The sequence below is a fragment of the Aulostomus chinensis genome, chromosome 12 (genome assembly GCF_037954235.1).
Source record: "Aulostomus chinensis isolate RoL2024-O1b breed Wild chromosome 12, RoL_Achi_v1.0, whole genome shotgun sequence".
NCBI classification, from domain to species: Eukaryota; Metazoa; Chordata; class Actinopteri; order Syngnathiformes; family Aulostomidae; genus Aulostomus; species Aulostomus chinensis.
The window spans coordinates 13,661,528-13,674,868 of NC_141331.1; the positions used below are offsets into that span (position 1 = coordinate 13,661,528).

Below are 13,341 nucleotides of genomic sequence, written 5' to 3' on the forward strand. Positions count from 1 at the left end.
ACCAAGATGTGGTTTAAGTTCAACTCTTGAGGCACGTTGGCTTTTTTCCACTCAAAGCATTTTAAAACAGAGAAATAAACGAGAAGATTTACTGCTTAAGTACTGAAATTTAGTACTAAATGACAAGCCATCATTCATTTTTAGCAGTGAAGCGCTTCAGCCAGTGCCACATGGACGTTTGCCACTCAGGCCTGAACGGTGCATCATTTCCTCCCGCAGTAATCAAAATGCGACCCGGCTTCCAAACCTTCCTACCAGCACTTTCAATAATGTTCCCTTCTAAAATGTCAGATGATCCAAAGTTTCCACCCAACCTGCAGCCAGACTCTTTCTTCTCTCTTTACAAGAGGCTGAAACGATGCTGCCTCATCTCACAAATTCTCCTCTCAGCAGGGTAGCGCCAAGCTGGTGCACCTCTCTAACCAAACAAATATTGCTCTAATTTTCATGGGGGGGGGGGGGGGGGTCCTGAATGCTTTTGCTGTGACATCAGTGTCCCACACACTGGCCCATTGTGGTGGCTTGTTAGGGGTGTGATGATGAAGGAGAGGAAGAGGAGGAGGAGGGAGCAGGTAAAGGAACTGTTTTAATGGACAGTGCTAATAGGAGATGTTAGGAAAATACAATGCCGCTCTGGCGTGGGGCAACGTTTCCTTTTAAAGGGAACATTTTGTGGCTATTGGATTGAGCCACTGAATGATTAACAAGCTGCTTGGCTTCACAGCGCGTTAAACAGAGGCATGTGTGTACAGCAAGGTAGGTGGTGGTGTTGTTAAAAACTGGACTAAATGGTCTGGAGCCTCTCACACGGACACATTCCTGCATTAGCAGCCATGACTGTGTGCTTGAGCAGCCTCCGAGCCCAGAATGCTGCGTCCCTCAAGCCCTGAATAGAAGGTGTGTGTAAGTGTTATCACAGACACACTCAAGAACAAGGGAAGCAGGTTACAAGGTTATGGTAGCTGACGCACTCTTGTGTACAATAAGTGTGTTGGCAGTTCCAATCACAAACACATAATAGTATGAAAACACACCCTTTTTCTCTCCTCTGTTGTTGAGTTCATGCCGGATGAGGATTTGGGTTCTCAAAGAGCCTCGTGTCAGTGTTCATGTGTTACCAGAATACTTGGAATACTTCTTTAATCACAGCTTCAATAAGACCATTGAACTGGCCGAAGATCAGGAAACAACTAATAATCTGTGTCAGATTACGGCTCCAGCTTTGATTTTCCTTGTCCTCCGTGTGTGTGTGTGTGTGTGTGTGTGTATGTGTGTGTGTGTGAGAGAGAGAGAGCGAGAGAGGGAGAATATAAAAGGTAACATAATCCTGTGAGTTCTGTTTTGTTACGTATCCTGTTGTTGCTTTCATGTAACTAAATCCAACACGTGTATTGTTGTCCTTTACAAAAATTAAAGGCTTTTGCTGGCATCTAATGTTGTTTTTATTTTTAATCTACAAGTTGTTTTCACAAAAATTGAATAAAATGGCCCAGAGCCCAGTGTGAGGTTTTCATTTTTTTTTTAATTATTTGACAGTAAAAGATGCACAGCATAAAAAAAATTGTTGTAATTTGAAATGCAGTATATATGATATAAGAGAAAAATAAAAGCCATTCACATTCTTTCAGATTCATATTTGCTTTGATTGCTAAACTGATAAATACCAGCAACATATTTCAGCTGTTTGTGGCGTGATTATAGATAATAACTCATATATTCATGTATAACTGGAACAAAAGACCATGCACATGGTTTTGTGTTTAATATCTATTTCTTTTGTTGCCCTGTTGCAGAGGACTTCAAAGGAATTTTATCACAAAATTGAAAAATTGCATTTAAACCATTAAGAAGTACCACATCTTCAAAGAGGAGCAGCAGTAGAACGCTAGTTAGACAGAGCTCCACATGCTTTGTTCACATTTTATGGGCAGTTTAAGAAAAGATATACACATATTTACCTCTGCCTACGAGGTCACGAGATCGCCTACATTGGTTTGTCTGCTAGTAGGACAAAAAGTTGTGGATGAATTTTGATTTAATTTGATGGACTACAAGTCAGGGTGAGGAACGATCGATTCCATTCTGGAATTGATCCGGGTCTTTGGCGGAGGTATGGGCTCTCCAAATTCCCTTGATTTTTCAATATTTGGAATGTCCGCAAACAGAAACAATATTAAATTCCTTTGTTGTATTAGCTGCGGTAACCTCAGCAGTGACTATCTAAAAACCTCAACTAAAAAAAACAACTATCGGTCTAGATATCACATCATGTCATCAACATAACATCTGATGAATTTTTCTGGCCCACACACACTTGTGAGTTGCCCTCTGTGACCTGTGCTGTTGTATTGTTTTTCATATCTGGAGCTATGTGGCTCATTAGTCACCATTCTCCTTCTGTTTTGTGTGTGTGTGTGTGAGACTGTTTTGATGGAGAACAATTACGCCTGCATTCCGATCACGTGAAGCAGGACCTCACACGAGAAGCCATTCACTTGCAGTCACATGTCGATGCAGCTCTGTTATTCTGATGGTGTCGATGCAAATGCGCCCCAAAGTCTTCGTAGACGTGGATCTCTGAGGTATTTGGGTGATTGTCCTGTGATGGCCCGCGTCCATGCCCCCCCCCCCCCCCCGCCCCATAAGAACACAGAGTGTGTGGAACAATTAGAGCAGTGGGGCTGCATCCACACTAGCCTCAAATACTGATTTGCCTGAGCGGCCTGCATGAATAAACAATAGCTGTGGTCACGGAGCCCTCCATTCCACTGATTATTCGGGCTCTACTGAGACAACTACTGGCCCCCTGCAATAATAATAACAGCATGAAGTTCACACATGTATCGAGGTAATAATGAACTCTGAGAAACCCCCTTTTCTGTCTTTAATGGGCAGGAACATGAGTTCCTCAGCTGCACATTCTTGAGGTCTGCAGGAAGCCGTTTTTGAAATCCTGCCTTAAATCTCCGAGCAGCCGAGTGTTGCAGCAGATTAGAGTTATTATCCCTGTACGGCAGGTTCAGCAGCCGAGAGGACACAGTGGGCTGGACGCAAGGGGAGTTAAGATCTCTTAGGATGACAGTAAAGAGCCAGTCTGGCCTCCCACACTTCAACTGGAAGACAAAATCTGCTGGTTTATCAGAAAATATGGAGAAAAGTGTCTGAAAGATGCAAAAAAAAAAAAAAACCCAAAAAACTCCACCTCTGATGTTTGTTTGTGTCTTCACTTACTCAGAACAGCAGGGGTCGGGCTTTCATGCGCCTGATAGCACACGCGCGTGTACACACACACACACGCACACACACTCACCAACTAGATGCTGGCCCTGTTTGTGTTTAACTTTAAGTGCCTGTTTTACTTTTACAATGTGATGATTTTTTTATAGCGATAAAGTGGCGGTAGTCCAAGATCAGAGTCAGTTTTATAAAGAAATCTATTGTTTCCTGATAATAGCGTGATCTCTGTGTGCAGACAGGCTACTGTGAGTCATCGTATTCATCTGTTACATCTAATTCCCTTGGAATGACGAGTATTTGAGATCAAGTTACCCACGGTGTGTTTTGAGCTGTAACATAATAATAGCACCTGTCAATCAACCAATCAATCAATCAATGTAAATGCTCTGCTGTTTCCTGTCTTCCTTGACTCAGCTCTGCTGGTCATTTTCCCAGTTTTTCTAGTTTTGTTTCCCTTAAAAGGAAACGGGACTGAAGCTGTGAAACAAGGGACACCTGACTATGTGGTTGGTACAACCTGTTCAACTAGTTTTGTGTTTAAACGTATGTTTATGTGTACTTTTAGGTCATGCCAGCTGTCCATCTTACTGTCCTACAGCAAACGAGTAGTAAAATCAGGCTTTTGTTAATGGGAATGAATGAAATGTCCACCTTAATCCAAATACAATGTGTTAGATTTGCAGCACTAACACCAAATGTTTTTGTATTTCAGTCCTCTGGCATGAATGTGACTCAAATAACATAGAACGATTATAGAAGTAATTCCCTGACAAAATATGTTTACAGTGGCAACCACACTGTAATCATACTTCTGCCAAAGGGTGCGCTTGTTTGTCTGCTCATTTAGGAGGAGATATGTAGATATATATATAAATAAATATATATAGATGTAGATGTTTTTATATTTAAAAAGAGATTTCAGACCAAATCCAGGATGATTTGATACGCTTTTTTAAATATTGTTAGATTATTGCCATTTCGTTATTAGAATGCAAAAATTCTCTGAAGTGTCTCTTATTTATATAAAAACACAAAAAAATGAGAAATGTACTTTTTTGCTGCTTTCTAGTTGAAGTGCTTGTGTTAGAAGCTCAGGTGTAGCTCATGTTGGAAACATTCCAGCAAAACAGAACAGGAAGCTCTGATGAGGAGTGGTCTTCAACCTACATTCAGAAATCCAAAACAAACTTGCAAGATCACATGAAACTATTCTTACCGTTTAAAGGAAGTATGTCTATGAAATGGAGTTGTTTTGTGACCGATTATGTGCATGCATTGAAGCTGGCACGTCATGCATGCAGCGTGTGTGTGTTTGCCTGCCAAATGGGTCTTGGTGTTCCTGCAGCAGTGGTTTGAGATCATGGGAAAAGCATGAGGAGGCTATAACACAGCGCTGTGTTCTTCCAGCGCTCCAGACGCTCCCACAGCCTCGTGGCTTGGGCAATCTTGTTCCAGAACAGTTTTAGCGCAGCTCCAATTTACCAGGGGGTTTTTAGCATTAAGAGTAGTTTAGCCATCTGAGAGCACCCAAGGAATACCTGAAGAACTGTCCTCTCAACTCTGTCCCAGAGACACTGTAGGAACGTAGGAGGAAATACCTCTGACTTCCTCTCCTACTGTTCTCAACATCCTACCTTTCTTCTCCGACCTCCCCACCCCACATACATACCCCTGCCTGCGCTCCTCACCCAGCCCTTCTAACAATGTTGCTCACTGTTTCTGTAACCCTTTTTTCCAGGCAGTAACCAAGAAAACATTTGGGAGCAACGACTTCCGATCAGCTCTGGAGAATGGCGTTCTGTTGTGTGAGTAAGTACTCCGCAGGCAGCTTTCTTAAGCCACTCATTCATATGGAAGCCCGCTTCTAGGTCTGCACTCTTAAGTGTTACTGATATTTCCCAGGCAGACCTCCTGCCGGGTCACTGTTGTTGTTATTGTTGTTGTTGCTCCACATAAATGGGAGCCAGTGTTGCGAGACGGCACAATAGCTTTTGTTTTTGATGGCCCCGGTGTCGGATCAGCTCTCTGTGATTTTCCTCAAGAGTGCAAAGTGTGATCTATTTCAAGATGACTTGTTCTGCTGCTGTTTGACAGATGTTACAGATTTGTGGATGGTCCAACTACCATCCTCGATTTAATTAGAGCTGCTACGAACCATGCAGTGAATGCAAAACCTCCAGCTGAAACCACATTGGGAGCCGGGACACCCTGCTTTCTCATTAGGTTTCTGATGAGCTGCAGGAAGTAATCTATTTATGCAGGTTTGCCTTTTGCGTCGACACCTTAATGGCTTTAACTTTTCTGAGATCAGTCAGTGTATGAGAGGGTTTGCATCAGGACCTTTCATGAATGTGTATGTAGGCTGGTTGATGGACACCGTGATGCGATTTGCATGAATCAGCAGGAAGCTGTAATTACTAGCAGCCCAAGCAGAATCCTCCAAACCACAACTGGCATCAGTTCAAAGAAGACCCTCAAACTGCTGATTTGAGCCTGACGGGCTCACTATCAGAAAGCAGCAGAGACATTTTCACATTTACGTCCATGTTTTCTCAGTGTGAGGAAAAGGAAGACAGAGATTAAATCGCTTTCACCTAAAAGCTCCAAAGCTTCCATTCCTATTGTGTTTTGGTTATAACAACTGCTTGGTGAGGAATGTTTAGTGTGGGTCGCACACATGATTATATCCTTATTAGCGTACAGTGCATTATCTGATTAAATCATAACAGCTTTCTATTGTTTCATTGTTGCATGACAGACTTGAAGCCAAATTCCATTTGGATTCATCACCTGTGCTTTCAGCCAGTGGAGGATTTTGTAGCTCCTTTCCCAGTTACCATCTGTAACACCCGCCTCCACAAGTCTTGTGTTGAACTTACTATTTTAAACACAAAAATGAAAGAAAATGGTTCATTTTTGTGTTTTTTTTCAAATTAAGATTTTAAAATACATTTAATTTGTTAAAGCTACACTGCAAATACAGTAACTAGAACTAATTCAGGGAGTACACACAGAACTTTTGGCAGGTAGAACTTTGGCCACTGCTCGCCTTAATTAACCTGTAAGCAGCAATGAGAGGACCCTCGCACCCCTGCACCTATCAGCGTGTTTGAGTGTTTCATCGTGTGAGAAGGAGATGAAACCTCATCATTTGTGGGTTTTCCACGAAGCAGCAGATTAATGCGTGCGCTGTGGCGCAAGCATTTCTTCCTGCATCCACCAGGTAGCGCTAGAGAACTCAAGCTTACCCTTAATTAAGCTGCTGTACATCACGTGAAAACAGCACAGCGTCATTCAGTGTAAATCCAATGTTTTTTTACATCAGGCTGACTTCCTAGAACCGCTAGGTGGCGCTATGACTTAAATTCATCTTGAAGATGCCTTCAGGCTTGGACATGTGAAGTTTCAGAAAAGATCTGATCACGAATTAGCAGAACTCATAATGACTCATCACCAAGTTCTTTTTTTGTGTATTTATTTATTTAAATAAATTGCATAGAACCTTGCATAGACTTGAGCCCCGGGTCTTTTTGTTTGGGCAAGTTTCAGGGATACAGAGTCTTCTCTCATCTGATTGAGCAGAATTTGGAACCTTTTCATTTCATTTAATTTTGCCGTCTCTAATCTGAAATCCTAAATAGGGTATTATTTGATGATTCTAGGTTTGTAGGGGGCCATGCCTCTAGCTGAGGGTGTGTTTTGAGAGCACTTTGTTTACATCGCAGTGCAGCTCAGGCCATTTACTAAACTGAACCCAGGTGGCCACCATTAAACTAAGTTGTAAACACACAACACTGAGACTTTGCGCCGCTGCTTTTTGTTCACTCCTTGCCAGTGAGACCAATCCAGCCAATGACCGAGCTTTCACTTAACCTTTTGCCTTCCCCTGATGTTCTCCTTTGTCTGCTCACAGTCTGATCAACCAGATCAAGCCAGGCGTCATCAGGAAGGTCAACAGGCTGCCTACGCCTATTGCTGGACTGGTAAGTCATTACTGGGTGTGTGTTTGTTTTCTTTTTGTCACGTCTGGGAAATTGTACAGTGTCTATGTCAAGATATTAGAAGTAGAAGAACGAGGTGCTGCTTGGAGCTGGCTGGTGACAGGTCTGAGGAACGGCTTCCAATGAGAGAGAGGCGTTTGCTTCAGTGAGTTGTCGCTCCTCATATCCATCCACGCTAATAAGTTCTGTGAATGCGGAGCTGCTTGAAAGGCCACTGGCCGCATTTGAGTGCACCCGAAATATGATGTCTGCCATGCTTGAGGCTGTGTTCAATCAAAACCTTTTATGACAAAATGTCTTTGTACCGGCACAGTAATTAGTTTTTTGGATTGACTGATGGGAGGTCAGAAGGGGCAGGGGGTTGGTTTACATAATAACCTGTTATTGAATCAGTAGTTCTCAATATTGTGGCCTTAAGAATACGTCTTATTAGGCCTAGCGATGTCTGAAGCTGAAGTGAGTGATTCTGGAGAGTCTGCGCACAAGTTCCTGGGAACTTGAGGGTTGAAAGTACCTTAAACCCACTACTCACAAAGCTCTCTCTTGTGGGAGTAATTGAATCCAGCTGTTTAGAAGAATTATAGCGAACCCCAACCCAGTTTGTGTCTGTGGTGTGAGTAACACTCTACATGTTTGGCAAGACAACGACAAATAAGCAGTAGAAGACACAGGGGCAGCACTCCAGCGGGATAAACAGTAAATATTGCCTTTGGTGCACGGAACACTGTACCCTCCTCATGACGTGAATCACTTGGCCTGCTGCTTCACTTTGGACTGTTTCTAATATAACCGGCTGGGCACCTGCTGAGCTAATGAGGTGGAGTATCTCCTCAATCAGTAGCGCTGGTGTGGTATTTCCGAGACTTGGACACAAACCTGAAAACCCCTGATCATAAATTTCTCTTGCAAATGTGAGCGCTCCTGGTTGGCCTGGAGCTATCAGTTTCTGCCAGACACATGGAGAAAAGTGGCAAGCTCGACAAACATTTCATACTCTCTCCCTCTCTCTCGCTCTCGCTCTCTCTCTCTCTCTCTCTCTCTCTCTCTGCTGTGAGAATAGTGTTTCTCTCAAAGGGGTCAAGTACTGTTCTTAAGATTACTCGGTCCTTTATCTCTCATCTCTACAAATAGTAACAAGTATGTTCTTTGGAAATGTTTAGAATTAAGTGTTAGAAAATGGAATTTTGCTTTGCTTTTGGACTTGCTGATGCACGTAGAGACTACTGTGTGTACGTAACTGTGCTTCTCTCCATTGTGAGGATTATTATAAGCCCAGGTTTGATAACGTTAGCTGCCGATCTGATGGAGCTAGCTGTCTAAAAAGCAGCAAACTATGAAAGCTGTCTGACTCAGAGTAAACTCTGTATGCCACTTTGGTGCCGGACTCCATATCATCAAACTGGCCTCCATTGGGCTCGGATGCCCAATTATTCAGTCTTCATGCACCCTCATGCGGCTGCTGAGCCAGTACAGCTAGCAGCAATTAGCTGTCACCTTAGCAACAAATTAGCCTCAAGCCCACAGGAAACTTTGCCAATCCCAGAGATTTGTGGCCAATCCCAGAGATTTTCTCCACACAATATTATCAAGTATAACCCAAACAATACATTTGAATTTTTGTACAGAAATTAATGGAGCCCCACCCCAAGAATCACCCGGCGTTCTGATGTTGTGCATTTTGTGTGGCTAAATTACTTTATGCAAGCCAATTCAAAGAGCCTTAAACCTGCATTCTTTCCCATGACCAGTAGGGGGCAACTTGAGTGGCTGTAAAGAGAATTCTGCTTATAAGGAGGTCGACATGACCCGACCCCATATCTCACTTACCTCATTAAACATTTTAATGAATTATAGTTGCGAGTTTCAAGTCCTTTTGCAACATAGCCTGATCTTCTTCAATTTGTGGTCTAAAGATAAAGCAGGGTACGCCTTAGGGTGTGACTACCTTGTGATTGACAAGTGGCTTCTGCTCTTTGTCCCAGTCATGTCCGCCCCCTCGCTCTAAGGGGACATATCACAAGATGAACGTTGCTCTTTTTTCTTTTAGTTTCCTTTCAAGTCAGATACTTCATCATTAGAGAATGACAGGCGAACATGCACCATTAACTCTGAAGTATGAGGATATTTTGTCATTGGGGTCATAACTGCCCCTTTAGTTTTGCTATCCGAACAATTTCAGCTTTCAAAATCAACACTGCGCTTCAGCTCTGGTATAATAAAATCCCAGGGAAAGAAAGGGAAGAAACGGAAATCTTTGGTTTTGCAGAATATTTAGCAACATTTGGCTGCAGATCCGGGTCTATTCTTTGGTTTCACTTGTGTCCAAGGGAATGTTTTCCAAAGTCAGCACACTTTTGTGCCTGTTTGTGAACACTCAGTGAGCAGCGGGTCATGGCACCGTGCTTTAGGCCCGGCTCTGCAGATGACTGTTGGATCAGGAATGAAACCAGAGTGATGGAGCAAAACATGACCCCCATCTGCCTCAACCCCCCGTAAATACACTTTAATTGACGTGGAGCTGGATACTCCAACTCCACTGTGATTTAAGGAAGCAGTGGGAGGAGATGGATAGACATTTAAGTAGCCTTGGGGGTGTCTTAACATTTGTCTCAAAATGTCTGTGTAATCATCTGTGCGATGACAGACATTTGACCGAGTGTTTGTCTTGTATTGGTGCATGTTATGGCTGGATTTCACTGTTGGGCTGTAGGGGGTTCTTTTATTGGGCCTGTTTCAGGAGAGACAAGATTTTGAGAACACCGGTATTCTTCTCTCAGCTTATTGTCCACAGCATTTGGAAATATGTAGCCTGATATTTTAACGATAGCTTGGTTTGGTGTTTGAGACCCTGCCAGAGGTCAATTGAGGGTAATTGTAGAGTATGCCCATCTTAGACAAAGAATGCTGTGGAGTGACCACAATGTGACCAGTATGGATGAAGCTCCCGTTGTAACAAATCCGACACTTCTTGGGTCCAATCTTTCCGTTTCTAGATGCTTAAATCAGGGTCCTCATGTCTGCATGAAAGGATTAGAGGCTGCTGGATGGGTTCAGCATATTTAGTAGGATTATGTGCAGGCACAAGTCAGCGTAACATTCCTTCAACATCATTATCTCTGCATGTTCCGAGACAGGCTGATGGGGGGTCTTTTAGTCTGTAGTGGTCTTTTAAGGTAAATGACATCAATATCTTAAGCCCTTTTCCAACCAATTTTTTAAGGGTTCTCACAAGCTTTTGAGTGGAACATTGCGTCATAGATGGAGGCCGTTGAGCAATCATCAACGGAAGTCACACGCCTGCAGGGTTGTCTTCATCAAAGTCCCAACTAGGGATTTGGTGGTCAAATAAATACAGGTGAGTTAACAATAAAAACTAGTTGCCCCCATACAACAAGATATATATGAGATGGGAACAACTGAAAGCAAATCAGAAACTAGAGTCATGGTAAAAGGCTGCTGGGTGGGCCTCGGAACTCACCTGTAACATGCAGCTACATGTGTTCGCAACTCATGTGTATCACCGAGCTATAAGATTGTGTGGAGGAAGAGAGGGGAGGAGGGGCAGGTGATGTCATTGCACTAAACTTGAAAAAAAGAAAGTTGTTTGTTTGTTTTTTTTGGGCTACAAATGTGATTTGGGGTTCTGAACAAATTAATTGTTGGTACAAGTGACATTTTTCACCTGGATCTCATTCAGACGTCAATGGGAACTTCAAATTGACGATCATCTGTCTTGCTGTAATGAAGCTTAATTCCTTTTTTATAGCTTCAAAATTCAAATGATGAAGTATCAAACAGCATAAGTGCGGTCTGTAAAGGTTTATTGAAATGTTATGTGTACAACAGAGGCTCTTTTTACATGGAGATATGTACCCGTAAACCAGATACACACCCATTTAGGACACTTCCAGATGTGGAGGGTTAAGTTATTGAAGGTGAGAAGAAGTATGAGAAAAACATAAGATATCAGGAGGGAGTGAGATCACCAGCACGCGTCTGTTTGTTGAAATGTGTGGGAAAGATAAAGAAATATTACAAAGAACAAGTGATAAACTCTTGGAGGTGATCTGGATCAAATTATAGATCCTTGATGCTGAAGACTGCTCTAAGCTGTTTGCGGGCTGTAGCTCACAGCAGCGTAGCACAGAAACCCCGGACTATTTCCCATCAAATTCTGTGAGTCCATGTGAAATGCTTGATGAAGAACGTCACAGCATCCAGCAATTATGACGTTTGTGTATCTCTGATTGCCTATTTTTGATAAATTCGATCTCAATCTCCAAAACATTTGAGCGCGTTTTGCTGAAATTCCAGATAGTTTAGTCAGAGAAATACTTTTTAAGATGGTTTGGATTGTGTTCTGGATTGGGGATGGTGATATTTTTGGCATTTTGGAAGAATGTTGATGAACAGATTTTAGAAATGCTCACATAAAACATTCGTTTTACATAAGACTTCATAGCAAATATGTCAGCAAGTCTGTTCTCAACCTTGAAACATTTGTGCAGCTTTTGGCACCAACAGCACTAATAGGCCACAGTTAGAAGAGAACCACGACAGAACCATGAAAAGTTATTTTTGTTGTTGTTCTTTGTCATACCAAATATGCTTTATTCAGTACATTTAAACAACAAAAATGCATGTTTTGACTCCAGCCACTAGGGGGGTCAGTGAGGTCCCTGAACCGCCGGTAAAGGCCCATACTGACCTGTAGGGCCTGGTAAAGTGCTGCTCAGGGACAAGAAAATCTGTAAGCAGGAGCTGCCAGCACTTAGGTCAACTTGCTAATAAGCATGTTTGCCATTTAAAAATAGAACCAGCTACCCCATAATTATTCCTGCCCATGCTGATGTCATTACATGAAACCCTCCTTAGCAGTCCCAATAGGAAGCACACTTTGCAACTGGAAAATGAAAAGGAATGATGCTTATAATGTAATTTTTTTTTTAAAATGCAAGCTGTATTACTCTCTCACATCTGTGCAACATAAAATGATCGACATAACGTAGGAGGAGAAACCGTCCTTCCACTCCCATGTCCTCCTGAGTTGCCTCGGGGAAATATTTGTAAGTTTCTGTCACCCAACCTCATCTTTCATAGCAACCAAATGTCTCCAAAATACGCCACCGCCCCACAGATTCCACAGGTGTTCTCGAGTGAAGGGCTTGGCAGAGAGGGTGTGTGTGTCACTTTTGCACTCGCATGGCCGGTTGGGTGGGACTTAAGCAAAACTCTGATGTCATCCTTCCTGGTTTTGGTATTGTCCCCACCCTAAGCCGGCCCACAGGTCGCGCTGCACTGCTGTCAGTCAGCTCCTGTCATGCGGTCTCTTCCCCTTGCATGTGTGTGTTTGTGTGTGTTTTGCATCAGGTCCCTTCTTATTTGCTGCACATATGCTCCTCCCTGTCCGTCTGTGTTCTCTGGTGATATGAACTTTGGAAGCAATGAGTCGTAGGCTGCCAGAGAATTCTCGAGTGGTTATTCTTTGCCTCTGAAGGTGGACGACCCACATCTTTGCTTTTCTACTTCATCCAGGACAACCTTAACGTCTTCCTCAAGGCCTGCTTGAAGCTCGGACTCAAGGAAGCCCAGCTCTTTCACCCGGGAGACCTTCAGGACTTATCCTCCAGAGTTACAGTCAAGTAAGTCTGAGCATTCTCAAAAGTTACTACGTATTGACTCCCCATCCTCACCAACCACACTAAAGGCGACACCAGTTTCTCAACCGACTCTCACTTTTTATTCATCACTATGAGGCTGAACTTGTAAATGCAACATGTTAAACAGTATTTCAGAACACATGTTGTCTCTTGTGAGTGTGCAGGTGTTAAAATGTCAGCTCTATTTTTAAGGTCCACGTATTCTCGCACCTGTTAAAGTGTTTCTTTAAAATATAATGGTGGTAAAACAGGTGAGTAGACGGAAGGGAAAAAAATCCACTTTCTTTAGGTGTTCGTTTTTAGGAATCAGGACCTGAGTAAAAAATGTTCAGTTTAAGTGGCGCGTGACTGAAATATCATGCCGTAATATTTGTTCGTTTTTTTATTTAATTGCTCTCGTGTCAGCTAAGCGGCGTAGAAGCGTGTGTTATGTTGACCGACCA

General features: G+C 42.8%; 1 protein-coding gene across 12 annotated transcripts in view; it reads left to right on the plus strand.

Annotated features, from left to right (window-relative positions):
• Window positions 1-13,341, plus strand: part of lmo7a (LIM domain 7a) — a 47,129-nt gene that overhangs the window by 1,402 nt on the left and 32,386 nt on the right. For all 12 annotated transcript variants that reach the window (XM_086220273.1, XM_086220272.1, XM_086220267.1 and 9 more), the window contains 3 exons: window positions 4,976-5,046; window positions 7,151-7,220; window positions 12,774-12,880. In XM_086220273.1, coding sequence (XP_086076399.1) covers window positions 4,976-5,046; window positions 7,151-7,220; window positions 12,774-12,880 — 248 coding nt within the window. The remainder of the gene's footprint in view (window positions 1-4,975; window positions 5,047-7,150; window positions 7,221-12,773; window positions 12,881-13,341) is intronic.